The 20,274-nt window shown below is 37.6% G+C and overlaps 2 protein-coding genes across 4 annotated transcripts; one reads left to right on the plus strand and one right to left on the minus strand.

Annotated features, from left to right (window-relative positions):
* Window positions 1–2,646: 2,646 nt before the first annotated feature.
* On the plus strand, window positions 2,647–8,576 carry RB195_020550 (uncharacterized protein; the record flags this gene model as incomplete). Of its 3 annotated transcripts, XM_064188902.1 has the most annotated exons (12): window positions 2,647–2,736; window positions 3,208–3,312; window positions 3,468–3,545; window positions 4,807–4,986; window positions 5,063–5,158; window positions 5,412–5,504; window positions 5,657–5,771; window positions 7,145–7,326; window positions 7,871–8,011; window positions 8,105–8,248; window positions 8,323–8,473; window positions 8,539–8,576. In XM_064188902.1, 12 exons carry the CDS (start codon window positions 2,647–2,649, stop codon window positions 8,574–8,576), a joined length of 1,413 nt encoding a protein of 470 aa, XP_064044783.1. The 3 variants fall into 3 exon arrangements, with proteins under 3 accessions (XP_064044783.1, XP_064044784.1, XP_064044785.1); XM_064188904.1 differs by lacking the exons at window positions 2,647–2,736; window positions 3,208–3,312; window positions 3,468–3,545 and having other exon boundaries at window positions 4,852–4,986; XM_064188903.1 differs by lacking the exons at window positions 5,063–5,158; window positions 5,412–5,504; window positions 5,657–5,771; ... (3 more) ...; window positions 8,323–8,473; window positions 8,539–8,576 and having other exon boundaries at window positions 3,468–3,561; window positions 4,807–4,829.
* Window positions 8,577–9,955: 1,379 nt separating this feature from the next.
* RB195_020551 (uncharacterized protein) lies at window positions 9,956–17,926 on the minus strand (the record flags this gene model as incomplete). Its single annotated transcript, XM_064188905.1, has 10 exons — window positions 9,956–10,090; window positions 11,112–11,204; window positions 11,852–12,017; window positions 13,533–13,628; window positions 13,703–13,830; window positions 14,718–14,846; window positions 15,663–15,841; window positions 15,910–15,988; window positions 16,386–16,547; window positions 17,663–17,926. 10 exons carry the CDS (start codon window positions 17,924–17,926, stop codon window positions 9,956–9,958), a joined length of 1,431 nt encoding a protein of 476 aa, XP_064044786.1.
* Between the last annotated feature and the right edge of the window lie 2,348 nt (window positions 17,927–20,274).

Raw genomic sequence — 20,274 nt, forward strand, 5'->3', positions numbered from 1 at the left:
TCGCCGTACAATGTATTCAACGCAATCTACATAGTAAATAACAGTCGTTTGAGGAAGCTCCACTTATTCCAATGTCTTGGAAAAGTAAAATTATTGAAAAACAATTACCAGAACTCTCCTGGAGTTCTACACAGCGCGATTTTTAAGTTATTATTATTCAAAAAGTACTCGTAACAATTAGCAGCGTATTTTTTAGGAACAAGTCGTAATTCTGTATGTTTATGAATAAGTAAATAAATTCATAATTGATAGAACTACGGTGTACGGTACTCGCTTAAGTCGGTACGGTGTCATTGAAGCTCAGCAAATGTGAATTTCACTGCGAAAATAAACACAAAGTATTCGCCTGTACATCGATTCCGTGAGATTAGATAAGAAGTCCAGAGAGCAGCGATTGCTGCGGTGTGAAGAAGCTCAGACAACTTGTTCCAATCAGACTCCTAGTAACACACCCTATGCCATCCTGTCCGCTTTTGTGTAGGTTTCGTTTCGACTACGGTACCACTTGCACAAAAATGTGCTCTACAAGGTGCTTCACATGAAGTGTGGCGCAAAAAAAAAACTACAAACTTGCCCCGTCCAAATAAGAAGTGCTTTTTTTTCTACATAATATACATACAGTCATAAAATTCTACATAAGATCTCACACATCACTTTCAAAATTATTGCCTTTAGCTTCAATAGAAACATCCAATCTTTTCCGGGAATTTTTGAGGATACGCGCGATCATTTCCCGTGCGCCATATCTTCTCCAGGACTCTTATCAGCTAATCCTGTGAGCTGTACTTAAAAGGGCAGGTTTTTTGCGCCAGAACCGTAGAATCCTAAGAAGAATTGAGTTCAGGCGAGTTTGACGGCTAAACACATTCGTCCAGAAATCCGAAAGATTTGTCTAACACCACTCCAGTGTCCTCTTTGAGCCGTGGGCTGGGACTGAAATTTCCAGGAAGGTCCAGACATTGTCCTTACCGGTTTCTTTGTCTCAGAAAAATACCGCATCTGTGGATTTTCCATAGCCCGTCACAATTCATGTGAACCACCCCGTATTTGCAATGTATACATAGAAGGATTAAACGTAGCTAAAACGTAGAAAGTAAACACGTAGGTATTACATTTTTCTCTATTGTATGATTCTATGCGATCCTCCAGCATCAATGTTTACACAGGCGACCGCGACGCGGCCGCAGTAATTTACGCGCTGTACCTGTCTGGCATTTCTCTGCCTCGTATCCACCAGAGGTCATAGCAGACTTTCAGAAAAACTAGAGATGCTAGCTATCTTAATGGTAATATTTCATATAAAAATAGAAATATAAAAATGATATTAATAATTATGTGCATGGGAATTTATCGTGGAAAAATTTGCAGTCGTCAAACATAGCGAAACTTCTAGATAATCTAGAAAGTTGACTTTCTAATAATAGTTGGCGCTTTATCAGACACTGTGAGTCACAACTGTGATGACTTTAGCAAATTTCCCATCAGACCACATTTGAAGACTGTACGTAAGATAAAAATGAGGAAATTTTAGCGCTTATCATAACAAAGTTCGCGAACGTTAACAATAGGCGGCGATAAGTTAATCTGCGTAAACGCCCGTCGCACTACGCCTGTTTTATCACAGCGTCTTTCCGAGGAGCACAGTGCGCTCTTACGCTCTTCTGAACCATCCAAGACCAGAAAATTCCTTTTAAGATCAGAAAATCAAAATTTTTTTTTCATCATATATTTACAACATAAATTTTTTGGAATTATAAGTGATCATCTACGACTTATTGATTATTTATTTTTTGATATTTTTTAAATCCTTGAAACATGCAACAAATTACACCTTTTGGCGAGATTGCACTCCACGACCACTATAAAAAATTAATTCAGAATTTTTAAATTTTTTATTTTTAATCAATTTCCTTTGACTTAAAAAAAAATTTCTTTAAAATCATTTATGCTATTATGTAAGAGCCGCGACTTATGTTTATTCGCAGGGCCAAAATGCTCGTCACGTTAAAACAGGAAAGAGGGCACAGGGTGTTTCTGAATTAGGAGGAAATGTGCGAATTGCTGCGGAAGCGTCGCGTTCGTCTAGGTAAACATAAGTGTACCTGAGGCACATATGTCCTAAAGAAAGTCCTAAAAAAGTTGATGGATATGCGGTCAGGACGTGAAAAAATTCGAAATAAGCCAGAATTCTATCCTTAAAGCCAATGTTTTCTATATTTTCCAGTTTTTGAGCTTGAACCACTCACGTCAGGATGTCCTTAAAATTTCAGCCGTAGAAAAATCATGTTAAAAAAAGGAACATAAATGATATATAATAGTTTATAATATGTATAATAGGCTATATGATATAATAAAGTATAATACGAAATAATAATAAATAACTCTTAAAAATTACCTCCATTACCAAATTCCAAATTACCTCCACCTCCAAAATTACCTCTATATGGCCTTTGTCTTCAATTAAATTTCAATTTTATCCTCTCGTTCTCTTTTTCTCTTTTTTCTCTTTTTTGTCGCACTTCTCTTTTTTTTTCGCATGTATCAACGGTTTCCGGAAATTATTCCTAGGAACAATTTCAGGGACACATTAAACCTTGTTGGGCCTAAAACTCATATCACATCACTCACAAATTTTACCACAACATAATGGTGCTAAGGCTACTTCTCGCAGTGCTTTTGTGCCAGACAGCAGAGATGATCAGGGACGGGGAAATGGAGCTACTATTCGTCCAAGCAGTGAGTAGTTCTGTCACTATTATAGCCCATTCTCGTTAATTTTATTGAAATAGCAAACGAAATTAATAAGATTTATAATAGTTAAGAAATGAGCTTAAGATACCCAATCTGAGGTGGTGCAGATTTCTTTAGGTAAAAAAATTTATAATACGGCAATTGGGAAGAAATGGACGGAATCACCTCCCCCACCCTCCAGTACGAATACTCCACCTGAAATCGGTACCACCTCAGATTCGTGAAGTGATGCCTTTAATCATAAACTATCACTGAATTAATATTTCTTCTACACAATTCACTTGTTGGGATTGGAACAACGGTAAGATCTTGTGGAACGTTAAACAACCGTATTTATTTATATTGAGGATCATTTTTTTATCATAAACTGCTTCTTATAAACTACTAATCCTTTTATTAAAATTTTTCAGGACTAGGAAAGTATAAAACCTAAGTACATTTTATTATTTTTTTTAGATATGGCGACATGGAGATCGATCACCAACAAAAACGTACCCGACTGATCCGTTCCAGGATGGAAATTGGACATTTGGTGGCGGAGGATTCGGACAACTTTCACCGGTAAGATCCTTATAAACTGCTGATACTTCCGAAAGCGATATCCAAATTAAGGAGATATTTTTTGAAAGAAAAATGAACTTTAAGAAGAGATACTTTAAAACCAGAATTAAAATAATTCTTACAATTTTGAGAAAAGAGAAAAAAATTTTTTCTAGATTGGCATGAAACAACATATGAATTTTGGAAAATATCTGCGGCACGACCTACGTCGACTCCGGGTTCCTCTCACCGAGGTATTCGTCAAAAGAGGTGAGGCTGACTCAATAAAGTAATGATTAGTAATAATGCTAAAGTAATGATTAATAATAATGATAAAGTGAATTAAAATTTGGAGAACCGATGTCTCACGTTCCTGGAACACTCATCCAAGATTTTGTGATACACCGGTGCATCACCAAACCGCAAACAATCAACACCTTGATATGGCGGTGACTTACGGTCTTGATTGTTGATTTCAAATTTGAACTTTTTGCAGATGTTGAGAAGTAACTGTATTTGTGTGCTGAAAAAATCAAATTTAAATAGATGCCCTCAGATTTCTTATCCTGTTACGCTTCCTCTCAGTTGCAATCGTGAAAATTTTTCCTTTTTCTTTAAAGGTATCACCCCATGAATCTGGGGTGGTACGGGTTTCAGGCGAGAAATGCCTATACGGGCTCGTAGATTGTGGGAAAGAGGGTTATTCCGCCCATCTCTACCTATATCTATCCCTATCACTATAAACTGATGACCTCGGAACGCTGTTTCTTACGACTGCTTCTGCGATGCAATGCGTAATCATTACGCTCCGCCCCCGCCTGCGATTCGTCCGAATGGGCATTACCCGCCAGAAACCCCTACCACCCCAGATTCACACGGTTATGCCTTTAAAAAATGGAAGTTGGATGAAAACAATAAAAAAAAACTTTGAAATTTTATAATTGAAATTGAAAACAAACTTAACCTTTGTATCCTCTGGTCCACCACAGACTGATTGTTGACACTTTAGCTCAACTATTATCAAATAGTTTAAATAGTTAAAATAGTAAATATGTTAAGAAAAAAGTTATACGCTAGAGCAGAACGTCATTAAAGAAAATATTTCAAAAATCACATTTTTTTTTTCTTTTTGTTCTTTTTGTACCTTTTCGATTGCCTTTTAGTTTAACAGAAGCGTAGAATACCCGCTAACTATAGACGCAGAAATAAGCGGAAAAAAACACACAACAATTCAGCAAAACAAGGTTCAACAAAACAACAACAAAATCAATCGAAAATGTTGTCCTCATTGTCACCGATATTTCGACTCTTCTTCCCCAACCCCCTCCCCCCTTCTCCCCTTCACGAAAAAAAAAAAACATGAAAAAGAAAAGTTTCATTCGAAATTAAGCGCTAACGTTAGTGTTCGTCTCGATCATGTCCTTAGGAAGAAATGTCATGGAATTCCATAGTAATGATGCGTGAATATAAAAAATAAATAAGTAAATATAATATTGAAAATGTGCCTGGATTTAGATCTACGTTCGATCAACGGATAAGAATCGCACGATCATATCGGCGATGTCGAACATGCTCGGCATGTACGGCCAGGACAACAACGCCAGCGTCGCCGGAGTTGATTATCCGGATGAACCGGGTTGGCCCGTTGGCTATGTGCCAATCGCAATCCATACGGTCGACGATGACACCGATTATGTAAGTCAGCGAAATTTAAAGGTTCAAGTCACACGTTCAAAGAAATTCAAAGGGGATTCAGTAATTTCTATTTTAGATAGGCAATCCTGACGCCGTATGTCCGCGCCAGGACCAACTATGGGATATGGCGAAGACTTCCGATGAACTGCAAGAATTCCAGAATAGGAATGATGTAAATCTATGTTATGACATAAAAACCTTAAACTTCAAATCAATTTTACTTTATTTATTCTTATATATTATATTTTTTTACTATTATTATTTTTGAAATTGATTTAGGAATTTTGTGCTTGAATTAAGTCAACATGAGCGTTTGAATTTCAGCAAAAAATAAGTGTAACTGTATAAAGTAGCAATAAATAAAATAGACAATAAAATAAACAATAAATAACTAATAATTGTAAGTTATTATAAACAAATTATAGGTTTTGATGCTACTTGCAAATCTAACTGAGAATTGCGGAGAGAATGTCACCATCGACAACCTTTGGATCATTCAGGATGCCTTAATGATTGAGGTGTTCCCCTTTCCCTTTGCAGTATTTTCTTTTATTTTTTTCAAAATAAGCTCTAAGGTTGAGCAATGTTTTGTTATTATACGTCCTTAAAAAAAAAACAGAAAACAAATTGTCATTTATAATACCTAATTTTTTTCGAAAATTTTATTCAGCAAATCCACGCGAATGATACCTTAAGACAAGTAAACGAATGGTTCACGGATGATCTCTACAATCAAATGACAGTGATCAATGATCAAGTAGAATTATATCAGAATGGAAATTTCAGTGAGTTAAAAATGTGGATATCCATCAATATCGTTCCTAATTGCTTTTTTCATTGAGTTTGAGGATTTGCGTACGTTATTAGGGCATTACACTCCTCATGGTCATTGAAATTTCGTGCCACTATTTTTTATGCGATTTTCACCTGGACTTGGTATAGCGCAGCGGTATGTAGTCATCAATATGTCTGCGTGGTAGAGAGTTCGATATCGGCCAGAGCCAACCAAAACATTCATCCATTCTGGATGTAAATTTCTACAGTACTTGTTCGAAACGATACGACACACTGACTTGACACATCGGCTGAACCTCGCAACTCATTGTTTATAGAGTTGCGGCTGTAAAACTTCAAACTCGATCCTGAATTGAAGTGAACGCTTTGGCGCTGTGCCAAATACATTATCTTTTATTCATCTGTTTAAATGGGTTTAAAGGTTCGTCGTGAGGAATAACAAAGCTACAGAGCCACATTTCCGTTACGTATGAAATATTAAGGGTGAAGGGATGAAGTGTCTGACGTTAATCTGGCATGAAGTGTCTGACGTTAATCAGGCTTAGGCGGATCTGTTTGGGATCCGCCTAAGCCTGGACTTCAATCCAGAATCGTTTGAGGTTTATGGATGAGGGTGGTTTTTATCCTCCTAGATAACTCTGATACCAATTTAACTGTCCCTGAAGGATGAAAGAGTCGATTGGCACTAGGACGGTTCCCAAGCAACGATTGATCGTGCAGACGGCAGCGGAACCTCTTACCGACTGCTCTATAAAGGATACAAGGATAAAGTGTTTAGCGTTAATTATTCCACGTGGGATCAGCCACCGCCTTCACTTCTATTCAGGAGTGGGGTTGCCGTTTGGGGTTCAGGAGTGTGTAACTGGCATATACAATGACATGTGGTGGCTTGTGTCAATTCAGTGTTTTTATCCTCCAAGAGAAGTCTGGTACCAAATCATTGACCCCGGGGGGATGAAAGACTTGGTGAGCACTAGGGCGGATTCGAACCTCCGATCGATCGTGTAGGCAGCGGAGCCTCTTACCGACTGCGCTACACCCGCCAAAAATGAGAAAATTAAGCAAAATAGCATCTAGTATTCATTTACTAGGCCATCAGAACATTTTCTCACCAGGTAAGACGGAAATTGCACGGAATTTTCCCAAATCAAGAGTTCTGTCGCAGAACGATGTACTCTATCGATTGTTATTCCAGGTTAACTTCACCCGATGGAAATCACCAACGTTCATCCAGACTTATTACTTTCAATACTCATTTTTCTTATTTTCCATCGTTTTTTTTTTTTTGAAAAAAAAATCTATTCGGTAGTAAGGAAGAGATGAACGAGCATGTTGATAAAAGAAAGAACTTTTGCCATTACAGATGGCACTTTGATGATGAACGGTCTCAATATTGGCTTGGAATTGCTGAAACTTCGTGGAGGATCCATGATTAATGACTTATACATGCATATGAATGTGAAATACAATTGTATGTTTTCTACGAATGCGAATCCTACGGATTGCAAATGGATGAACGGAGTCAAATACTATGTCTACTCAGCTGTAAGTAATTCATTATAGATTTTTTATTTACGAAAAGAGGTAAATATTTGGTTAAGCTTATGATGAGCAATTAGTTCACTTCTTATAGTGATGAAAATAGAAATTTTCATGCAAAAATTCGATAAATTAATCAGAAATCATCTCAGAGTCTAATTGTAACAAAGGTAATCTCATTTCGTTGGACTATGAGTTAGGATCAGGAATGTAAAGTGATGGATGTGGCGCTGAGGTGGTCCTGTCCAGTTCAATTTTCTCTAAGCAAAGTTTTTAAAAAAAACTGGCTTGTTGGAGAAAATTAGAATAATAAAGAATCATCATAATCATTTAAAGATTAAAAAGAATAAAAGGATAATAATTTGGTAGAGAAATGTGGATTAGGGGATTTGTAAGACCTCAAATTGAAGTTTCCTGGAACATTAATGACTAAATTACTTCATCTCTATATCAATTATTAATTCAAATTAAGATTCCCTGGAACGCAAACGACTAGTTGACTTTATTTATGTATTAATTATTAATTAAGTCCTAATTAATTTATTTATAGCATGACACAACTATTTTCGCATTTTTCTCGATAATGGGTATCGTCGAGAAGGTGATCCGACCTCGTGGATATCCTCTATATTCGGCGGCGACGTTCGTGGAACTATGGTTGAATCATACCGATAATAAGCCATATTTTAAGGTTGAATCACTTCAAACCTGTCAAAAACAACACTTTTTATAGTTGATTTATTTTTTTTAAATATTTTTTATGATCTACTCTATCATAGTTTAGCTTTCCTACCATGCAAATGACGTTAACGTAACGATTTATCCCATTACTGCGGAGATCGAGGGATGCAATGGGAATAAATACTGTAGTTTAGACGTGTTCTCGAATTTTGCCGCTACGGCAAAACCAGATAAACCAATGGATCAGGTACGTTCGGAGATCAACATCACCTCGGGAACTGAACCAATTTAGGGAAAAATCTCTAATTAATCTAATTTTAGTGGTGTAACGTAAATCCAAATGTGATAAACACCACCGCCACTACTCCTGGAAATGACGTTACTCCTGTGAATGTGACTGTTGTTCCACCTAACGGCACTACTCCATGCACTGAACATTGTTCTGCCTCCTCATGGACCACATTTATCACAGGTGAATCTCCGGAAAATTCTCTCGAATTCTACAACGGAAATTTTCAGAATTCCATTCATTTTCAGCTATCCTTACGATATCATACGCATTGCTCCGGAACTAAGCGTCACCGAATAATTATTTATGTATTTTTTTGGTTGTATTTGTTTCTTTTTGTTGTAATAAATAATAACACATAGATGAGAGATAGGTGACTCACCTAAAGTGTTTTACATACTATCAAGCAGCATCAAGCAATCTCGTGATACACCCGTGACTCACTCACCGATTCCACACGTCAAACCCAGCTTACTGTCTGCTGACACCAAGTATCTCGCAAGAAAGCTGTGACTCACCCATTTCACATATCACCTCCAGTTTTACTGTATGATTAGCTCAAATATCCGGTGATACACCCGTGACTCACCCATTCTTCCACGTCACATCTAACTCTGATTGGTCATGTAAATTATTGTGGCTTGTACAGCGTTGGCTTCTCGACGTAGGTATGGCTGACCGTGATGAGGTTTCTCGCAAAAGAAAAAAAAAATCACATTGCAATCGATTTGCATTAATTTCATAGAATCCTGGAAAAGGAGTTATGCAAGCGATTTAATAATTCCATGCTACCGTGTACTGTAGTCCTTTCTTCTCGGGACCGTTTTTTCCAGTACAATTGCAGATTTCAGTGGGAATTTGTTCTGAAGTATACTCAGACCATCTATTAAAAAATTTACCTCGCTGAGAAAGAGGACAGATTTTATATGTATATAAATATCTCTACAGATTGCGTGTTTTCTGCCCGGTTTGGTTAAAATTTTGAAAATTGGGCCCATTTCCTTCAGAAAATCTTCAAACCACACCCGGGTGGACTACCAGCCATCTAAGCTTTTTTCTTCCGCTGTGAAAAAAAAAACCAACACTTCATTTATATATTTTTGTTCAAATAATCAAATGACAAAAATTGAAGGATTCGCAAAAAAAAAACCTCACACGTTCATAAGAGCAGAAAAATAGTGAAATTTCTATAATGACCTCGGAAGAAGAAACAGAAAACATAGGGTTACTTGACCCAAAAGGATTTTTACAGATGGTCTGATGAAGGATGATGTCTCGGATCAAAGTTGCTAGTGAAGAGAAAAGTCAGGAGAGAGAAGAGGAGGCTCCTCTTCTTTGTACTCATCGGAGTTCATTTTAAAAAAAATGTGCAAAAATGCCAAAAATCCCCCCCCCCTCCCGAAAAAAAAATGAGAGTTCCCCCGAATCACCTGTAGAATCGTGCACAATAGCCCAACAAACGTATTTCCCTATAAAGTCACGCGAAAAAAAGGCAGGAAAACAATCAACGAAAAAAACACCTACGCAAAATACTGAAACAATGCGAAATGAATAAATATTCGGAAATATTTCTTTTTGGCGTAACCCAGGAAAAAAAGGATAGAAAAGGCTAACAAGTAAAATTACTACACAAAGAAAAACTATTTTTAAAAAAATGCAAAACAATTAAATATTTGATTTCTTCTTTATCGTTTCCGCAAGCAGCTTTACCACTTTTTCGATCTTCTGCTTGTCCGAGTTCCCTCCGAAGGTACCAATTCGCCAGAGTTTTCCCACCGTTGGTCCAAGCCCTCCGGCTATCTGTAAGGGCACATTTCACATGTGTGGGTAACCGATGGGACCTTTCCAACAAATAAAGTCTAGCATGGAGCGCGCTTTCCCATCTTTAGCCATGATCAAAGTCACGGTTATTACGGGATTAATGACAGATCCAAATCCTAAACAAGCATATTCGCCGTCGACAAATAATGACGCGCGATGGGACCCGCTGAAGGAGGGGGTAAGGAAGGGACGTCTGGTCTGAGCGGTATCCAACCGGGCATTCGGGAACGCATCCGCTTTTCTATTCTAGGCCGTATATTCCTTAAGCTTCTTAGAGAACAATTGCTTCTGCACTATTTCATTTTTTTTAATGAACGAAAGAGACTTATGTTCAAGATAATACGAAGAAAATAAAAACTTGAACAATTATTTTGTACCTTGGATTTATGGTCATTTAAAACTTTGAAAAAATTCGCCACACTTCTCCACATTCCTCCAATCCTCAATCATCCTATCTATTCGTGGTCGATCCTAACAGGAATTAAAGACATCACCCCACGAATCTGACGTGGTATGGGTTTCCGATGCCCAAATACTATACTTGGGCGAGGATTGCAAAAACGGGGATGGGACCTCGCCCATCTCTTTCTGCATCACCGTGAACAGGCGGCTTCGAAATTCTCCTTCCTTACGACGTCCTCCAATGCAATGCGTAACACTCCCTGCCTTCGATTCGTGAAATGAAGTGTATTGCCCATCGGGGCGTTCGAATGGACGTTCCGACGAATCGCAGGCAGGGGCGGGGCGCAAGAGTGGCGCGTTGCAATGGAGGACGTCGTAAGGAACCGCGTTCCGAAACCATCTTTTCACAGTGATGCAGGGAGAGATGAGCGAGATCCCATCCGTTTTTGCAATCTACGCTCCCGTATAGTCTTTGGCCCTCGGAAATCCATACCACGTCAGTTTCGTGGGGCGATCCCTTGAAGCAGCTAGTACTCTCTACGATAGGTACAACACAGTCTGCAGATCACATAAATTAAACTATAACTTTGTATCGTACCTCTGTGCCTTGTTTCATCATTTCTTCCATTACTCCTTTCCAATCGACTCCTTCCGGAACTTTTACTGTCGTTAAACATGGTAGACGCCATTTCTGTAATTGCACAAAGTTACGCATCAGCGCACTAGCACATAACCTGTAGTTCTTCCAAATTACAGCGAAAAAAAAACGACGAGGAAAAAAGAGACGAAAAAAACGAGAAAAAATAACGTATTCTAAAGGTTTCTGCTTATGCAAAAATTGAGATTTTTAGTTAAATACATTATTCCGCTTCTAATACTAAAAATTATGTTTGGTGTGGAAGGTGTTTCTGATAAAGGCATTTGAACGAACAAGTCCCGAATTCCTTAATAAGTTCACTTGAATTCCTGGACACCTCAGGGACCATCGTTCTGAGCACCGGGGACGAGTTCTCATATCTTTGACTTTGAATTTAAGCGAAGAAAACATTCTGGAGCGGATACCAACGAATCAGCGAACTTACGAGGAATTTTCACACTAAAATCACCCAAATTTAAAATTATTCGATTAATTCATATTTATTATTATTTATTTTATTTACTTCGATTTTATTTATTATTATTTAATTATTCTATTCATTCTAATTTTATTCAATCACCCAAACTACTGGAGAAGATCACCCACAATTAAAACCATGATGATAGAGACACTGCATAGGAACAATTTTAACCAAACTTGTACCGTACCCTTAAGAACATAACCATGAGCATCTAACATACCTCTTGTTCAACAAAACATTCCAACCGTTCTTCTTTTAGTTTCTCGTAGAGAAATTTCGCATTTTCTACATGTCTGCGCACTCCTTCGTCGATCCCCTCTTTCGCGATGACAGCAAGTGCAGCTCGAAGCGCATAGACGGACGAAATAGGAGCCGTATGATGGTATCTGTAAGCGTGGAAATACATGACCGGACAGAATGAAACACCTTAAAGGCAGCATGCCACAAAACGGGTGAGGTTAGGATCTATTCACGGATAGATAAGGTTAGGGATGTAGCTCACGAGCTCAAATCCCCCTAATTATTCAGAAAAGGGTGTGAGAAACCGTTTTGTCGCCTTACGAGAACCCCTCTACGAGGCACCTAACAACGTGCCACCAGGCAAGAATACTGTGGACAGACAGAGATGCTGTGGACATGGATTGTCCATTCGCTAGAAGACACGTCGCGCGTGCTTGCTCCCGCATACCCGACACGTTGTTAGGTGCCTCGTAGGGGATTTGGTGCTGGTTCCTCACGCCGTTTATCAGAATGATTAGGAGAAACTGAGCATGATTGCTCTCGAACTCATAAACTACACCCCTAAATCCTATCTATTCCTGGAGAGGTCCCAACACGCCCAATTTCATGGTATGCTGCCTTCGGGGAAAGAAAGTATCGGCTCCACTGCCCAAGCGTATTCGATAGCAGTTATAGTTGATAGTACGCGTTTACGTTGACCTCAACGCTATCACTGTGTGCTATCGCTGAAGGATCCGTCAAAAATCGATAGAATAAATTACTGGTCTCCTGAAGACAGCAAGGCAAGCGACTCAACAGCGTTCACCAATGTTTTGTTTTAGGGAAAAAAGAGGAAAAAGCTAGAAAAGGCTAAAGAGGCTCCAGCGCAGCTGGCTTCAGGTCATTTTTGAGGTTCCTCTGTTCCTTGAGGTTTTCGTGTTCCCAAAAAGTCATAACTTCGTTCAGTTCTTGATCAGTTTTTTATTATTGGAATTGAACCACTCCTCAGAGCTTCATTGCCTCAAAAAGGTTCGAATAATCTTAGATGAGGCCGAACACCACACTATACTACTACATACTAATATGTAAAATATAATAAAAAATATGTGACACTAATATATCTGTCTAACATATGTAATATAGGAGAACGTCAACATCTTGGTGGCCCTTCTGAAGTGGTCACGGAAAACCGTCTTCGCTTCTCTGGTCACGTTATGAGAAGACCGCCTGATCGTCTTGTTAAAGTCGCTCTGAGGATCCATCCACCCTAACTAGGATCCTAACTGGAAAAGGCCCCCTGGTCGTAAAAGAAAGTTCTGGACGGAGGTGGTGAATGAAGATCTGAGGACATTTAGCGGTGACAGGGAGTTCAGTCAAGACGTAAAGTTCCGCCCTAACAGAATAGCGACGGATGAATAGATTCTATGCGAGCTCTTGCTGAAGACCGAACAGGATGGGCTCAGGATGGGCTGTTCAAGGACGAAACAACTCGGTGCGGAAGGTGAGGATAGGCCTCAACATAACATCCGCCCTTAGGCCATAACATCCGCCCGCCGATTAAGAAAGTCATGTAATACTGTACTAGCCCGTACACTCATCAACTACCGTTCTAATCCGGATGATACGCTTGTTTCTAGGATTTGTGAAGTTTCTAAATGATCGATAAAGATAGACTAACTCACCGCTTTGCCTGGTCATCACATCCCCAGTAGTTACCCAATTCGAGAACGTCAAAATAAAACGATGGCACGCGTTCCTTTCGATTTTTGATTTTTTGTCTGCAAAAAGATGTAAATTTTCTAAAATGTGCTACATCTACAGTACCCCTCGCCCTTATTCATTTTCCACTTACATTGCTCTGTCACTGAATGAAATTGGTGCCAATCCTGGTGGTGCATTCAGGACTTTTTGTGTTGCCGAATACACACAGTCCACATCCCAGTCATCCATACGAAACTCTGCTCCCCCCAGTGACGCCACCTGGAGAATTGATCAATAGAAGGATGCGACTGTCAGATATTGATTAGTACGAGATTTTCGCAACAAATAACAAAAAATGAAGTTAATCCTAAAAAAATCGGTAAAGACTGCTATTATCGGGCATCGATCGGTAAATCATTCACATACAACACCGCTACTAACTTGTGTCCCAAAATCCGTCGCCGACGGATTAATCCATCGCAAACCGTCGGAATTCTTGGAAGTGACCAAAATTAAATTTTGAAAGTACCATTCAAAAGTAAATGAGCTGCTGATTTCAAATATACTTCGAGAATTTACTTTTGACAAATGTGTGGCCTGAAAACGGGCAAAGTTTCCTTAAGCCCCGTTAATTACTTTCGCACCTTCGCAATCCTGCCATTGGGATATCCCGCGGATACATCTCCATGGAAGGAAGGGGTGTTCATAGGATTTCCGCTTATTTCTCGAAATTGGACAAAATGTTTATTACATCCGTAATCAGGAGGTGATTTAGAGCATTTTGGTACCCCACATCATATGTTGGTTCGAAATTTCCATTCTCTTCAGAAATTGACGAAAGTGCTCCATCGAAGCTTAATAAAAAGCCATACTTTCCAAGCTGTGAAAAATCTCCTCGGAAAGTTTTCAGCAAACAACTTGCACTTGACAATAGTTTATATTGTAAGTTTCTAGCTTTGAAAATGTCTAGTTTTTCCAGTGTCAAACTTACAACATTACTCTATTTCGTTATTTGGTCCAATTTTTGAGCAGCTGTCAACGGCTTAGAATGAACGCTTAAGTCTCGCGATTCGGTACTTGCCTAGAACTCTCCTTCCTTTACGAGAAGTGAATAAGGCGCTAACCTTGGATGAGAGCTAGACCAGTGTATTGACACCATCACTTACCGTGTCCACCAGTAGTAGGGTCCCATGACGATGACATGCTTCTGCAAGTCCCACTAACGGTTGACATACACCAGTTGAGCTCTCACCATGACAAACGAACAGTACGGCCGGTTTATACTTAGCAAGAGCCTAGAGATTCATTCAATAAACAGTGAAAATTTTTTTAAAAAATTGCGGGACCATCTATTATCAATAAACACAACAAATAAATAAATAAAACTCAATATAAATAATAATATAATAATAATATAATATAAATCATAGAACCATTCAATAAAGCATAAAACGAACAAGACAGCATTTACAAATGAAAAAAGAATACTCAGCGAATATGGGACCTTATTAAAAGGATTTGCAGAGTTCTGCCTATCTTCCGGCACTGGTACAGGTATTCTGGATCAACTGTCTATCGCTGTAGGTGATGTTGCACAACAGTTTTGTTCTTTAGGATACGTTTTGAAACTGTTTCGAGCAAAATTTGTCTTTATACGCTTCTGGACATACTTATCCAGAATTCGCAGTCCAAATCTTATTTGATTCCTCAAGAACGCGCTGCGACCATTGACGTAGACATAAGTTCTGAGGTATATACTATTTTGTTATGGAAGAAATTCGAATTGAACTGATTTTCTGACGATCATGAGCGTTCCAGGAGTAAAATTGTTTATAATATGAAGGAATGAGGCAGCTGTGGAAAATCGATTAGAGATCAGCGCATCAGCGCCTACATACACGGATGAATCAGAACGTTTTCTTTTAAAAAAAAAAGAACAAAAAAAAAGCAAAAAAGCAAAGCAAAAAATACCTCTCCCTTGGATATAAAATGAGGAACAAAAAAATGTTTTATTCTAAAAATAATTCATTCATTTGATTATTATTATTCACCATTTTATTATTATTATGCATTGTTTTATTATTATTCATTTATTTGCTTATTTCCTTTACCTCTTCAATCGCTTCCACCTCGACGGCACAACCGTGTGGTGCGGTGACCGTATGCACCTTGGCTCCAATCCTAGCTCCAAGATCAGCGGCTCTCTTCCCCCAGATACCAATTTCCACCACCAAAAACACATCATCTCTTTCCACAAGATTTATTACAGCACATTCCATGCCAGCATGTCCTTTAAAAAGAAGAAAAAAGTTTTCTTTCGGTTATTTTTGTGCACTAACGTGGAAGTTGTGGCTTTACCTGTCCCGCTGACAGCAAAAGTGTAAGCATTTTTTGTTTTGAAGATGTATTGGAGACCTTCTCGAGTGTCTGACATCACCTAAAATCACAATTCTTAAAATTTCTGAATGGATAAATCTTCGAAGTAAAGCAAAGATAAGGAGAGAAAGATGAGGGAGGGAGATAGAGAGGAACAAAGAGAAAGAGTGAATGAATGAACGAATGAATGAATGAATGAATGAATGAATGAATGAATGAATGAATGAATGAATGAATGAATGAATGAATGAACGAATGAATAAAAGGTGGAAAGTATGCATGCACAAATAGAAGCTCGAAATGATGCGAGAACTGTTCCCCTAATCGTGAGAATGAACAAAAATGTAAGAGTAACATAAAGGAAGAAAAGGTATGTACTCTGACAAAGCAATCGGCAAGTAATGAAAACGACAGCCTGGCAATTTTCCTTAGCAGCAGAAATTAAAAAATATTCTCACCTTAATAAATTCAGGATGTAGATGTCCCAATAAGGATCGAGATTGCGATTCGGCGATCACATCTCGCATATTTGATGGTCCTGGGCCGAATAATTGCCGTGGCGGTATGTCCATATCTTTTTGAAGACATGCTGGTGGTTGACATGTTGACATTGCTGTGACCTAAGCTACATAAAAATTAAGCGAAACCTTAAAATCAACCGTAAAAATCGAAATTTTTCCGAACATAATCAAAGCGCAGCTGAAATTGGAACAGATTTTCTTTGAAAATCAAGAGAAAAATAGTTTCATGTTACAGTACATGCTATGTACAGTATGCACGTTTATTCATTTAAAATAATAAATAATAGTTAGTAAAGATCGCTCTCAAATAGGTGATACTGTTGTGTCTAGGACAAGTTCGTAATTACTGATAATAGAATTGAGATCATAGTTCAAAAATCAATTATTTACATGTAAACAAAGAATCCAAAATCGTGGTAAAATACGGAATTGAACGATTCACAGTTGAAATTACTTATAATCTCAATTCTTATATATTGTTAGCCCAATTATTGTAATTTATTCTTATAATTCTTTTTATTAGGTCAAATTAAAAAGTAGAAACGGTGAAAAAAAAATGCTGTAGAAACGTGTCTTTGCTAATTTTAAAACACCTATGATACTACTGGTATACTACTAGTAACACGGTAGTACAGTAATCATAGAAAATATGGAAGAATACTTCTAATGAAAAAAAAATTGAAATAGGAGGAAATGGTGCGAAAAACTTATCAATCATGCAAAGGGTCACTCTATACGTTAATGTGAGTAGAACGAGGATTATCCCACCTACGGAAGATCACAAAAGATCAATACATATTCCTAATAAATACCTTAAAACATAGATAAATTAGTCGAAATTCTTGTGGAAAATACGTGAGCGTGAGTAAGAATAATCATTAACATAATGGGAATTATATTAGGAACTAAGAAAAGTCGAAAATCCAAGAAAAGTTTAGAAAAAAACAATAATATTTGCATAGAAGAAGGATCGATGAGATTTATAATGTCTACATAAAGAATAAGTGTAAAGGATATGCAACTATAAGAAAAAAAACGAGTTTCAAGGATTTCCGTGGATTCATCCTATCGCTATGAATTATTTTTTTAGCAGCTTCATGGAAAAAATCCACTCAACTCAATTCTAGTTGTAATTAATCAATATTCAATTCCACAAGCTATTAGCTATTTAGGAACGTAGAAATAGAAATTACGTAGAAATCCTAAACGCTTACCGTAATGTGTCGTAAAGTGCTGGAGCACCTAAGGAATGTGGGTGCAAGGCGACTGCAGATCATTGGTGTGAGATAGTGATGGGTGACCGCTGGCTCGGCACAGCCGGGTGGGTGCTCAACGATTTCGGCTGGGGCCACCCCAGCCAGCAGTCGATCGATTTTTTTCTCGTACCCCTCGATTGTAGAGTGCACAGGAAGACACCACCAGGTCAGGTTCACCTTATATCCACGGCTACATCCGGAATTCACTGATATACTAGGCATTGCTCGCGTTTGGTTAGTTAATTTCACTTCAATTCAATAATTTTTCCAGAATTTCTGGTCTCTTCCTTTACAATCCGCCCCAGCTTATCACGGCGCTTATCACCGTAGGCCCGTTTGCACTGGGACAGGAGTGAGTACATTAAAGAGAATTCCAGGGAAAATAGCATCTTCTGATGAATTGTGCGACAATTGCAGTTGAGTTGAAAAAAAAACTATTTTTAGAAAATAATCTCATTTTCACGCCCACATGAAAAGAAGAAACCACCGAACCTGGACATTGTCCTCAATCTTTGCTGTGTTTGAGGGTTTTCATGTCCTCCAGCGGGGAATTTCTGGCAACTGCATTGTCGAATGGAAAAGTACATGTAAAGGCGCCGCAAAATTTTCCATCCTCGAATAGGCCACGCCCCTTTGAAACTTTCTCACTTTAATAATGCCGGTAGTGGCTACTATATACTGTGTAACCCTTTCGTAAACATTTTTTTTGGGAATTAGCCGGTTTTTTCAGGAACCGAAGAGAAAAAAAATATATCTGGATTTTTTTTCCACTGCTGGTGCAATATCGCGTGGACATTTGCGTACAACGCGCCGAGCAGCGTTTCACAGCTCTCCGATGTTTTCGAGGATACCAGTACCACTATCAGCACCTTATTTTATACCTGAAGGCACTACAAACGAATACCTTAGTGTGAAGCGATAGAAATGACGATATATTCTGCAGCGACATGTCCGGATGGCCAGGATATAGGTCGGTGATGGTGAGTTTTCAAGAGTTTCGTAGTTGAGAACTATTTTCCAAAAAGTTAAGTTAAAGAGTAAAGTTAAAAGTTACTATTTTCCAAAGATTCAAGAGAAATATTGCAAATAAATCCATAATATAACGTTTTAGAGCTAATAAACTAACATAAAATCAAAAACTCGATATGAAATTGAAATTTTTGAGGAATTTGCAGTATCAATAGTAATAATATCGACCAATGTAAATAATAATAATAATTAGAGCAGCACCTCTCACAAACAGCGTTCTAATGGGCATCACTGGTAATGTTATTAATGTTTATTGTTATCATTTTTATACTTTATTTTTTTAATTTATTTATTGAAAATACCTGCAGGTGTGCCATAAAACAAAAAAAAAAAACCAAACCATATATCTTTATTATGTCATTATTCTGAGATTAAAACTTTCCTTACTATTATTTAATGCTAATAATATTATCCTATTAATGTTTATTAATTTCAAAACACAAACAAGATGGGAACAAATCCTTTTCACATTTTTTTTTCTATGATCGAAAATGATTATTCATGAATATGTATGGATGATTTAGCTGAGCACCTATGAGTATTGTCTTCTTTATTGTAAATTGATTTATCATATTATTATCGTTATTTTATAATCAAAGGGTTTTGATTTTAAAAAAATATTGATTCGTAAACAACAGGCAGTTGATGGATCAGTAACTGCGATTCCTGTCGTGAGATGCAGAGTGCGAAGGAAGATGGCTTTCAAACTGTATATGCAAAAGAAAAAAGAATGAAAATTAAAATATGAAAGAAAGGAAGGGTGGGGATGAAGGGTAGAGAAGCATTTATATATGTTGTTTATTTATACTAACATTTATGCCTAATAAACAAAACAAAAAGTACGGAATTCAGAAATAAAGTCAATTTAAATTGAACTAAACACATAAATATTTAGAGAGAAAATTATGATGTGAACAACGAGTTTAGTGGGGAGGCTTATGAAAGTTTTTTTGAAAAAATCCAGGGAAGAATTACAGGACCGTTCTGCCGTTTATTTCCAAAACCGCGAATGTTGCTAATACTGATTTAATATTAAAAATAGTAGTAAATAACAGCAGACATATAATCTAGGAAATCTCTAAAAATTAGGAATTTGAAAACAGCAGAATAATTACATTTTGTGACATAACATAGGAAAAAAAAAACTGAAAATATCTATGAGATTTTAAAAACTTTCAGAGTATGGTAGTTTTTTTTTGAGCAACTACACGAATTAAGTAGTTTTTGACCGCCGTACTGCAAATCAATCTATATCGATTATTAAATAAGGTTCAATTCTGCGAATACATTCACGTCTTAGTTAATTTTAACAACGGAACCCAGAATACAGGTAAAGCAGTGGAAAATATGAATAGACGAGAAAATTAGCCAATTTTTTCCTTCACAACACATGTTTTCCTGTAAATTTCTCTTCTAAGATAAATGGTAGAAAAAGGAAATTTTGAGAAAATAGAGCTGAAAATTAAACGATGAGAAAAGGGGTAATGGATTTGTTTGTTAAACCTCATCCGGAGTTAGAAGAGAAATGCAAATGTGAATGT

This window comes from Necator americanus, chromosome II (assembly GCF_031761385.1).
Source record: "Necator americanus strain Aroian chromosome II, whole genome shotgun sequence".
NCBI lineage: Eukaryota > Metazoa > Nematoda > Chromadorea > Rhabditida > Ancylostomatidae > Necator > Necator americanus.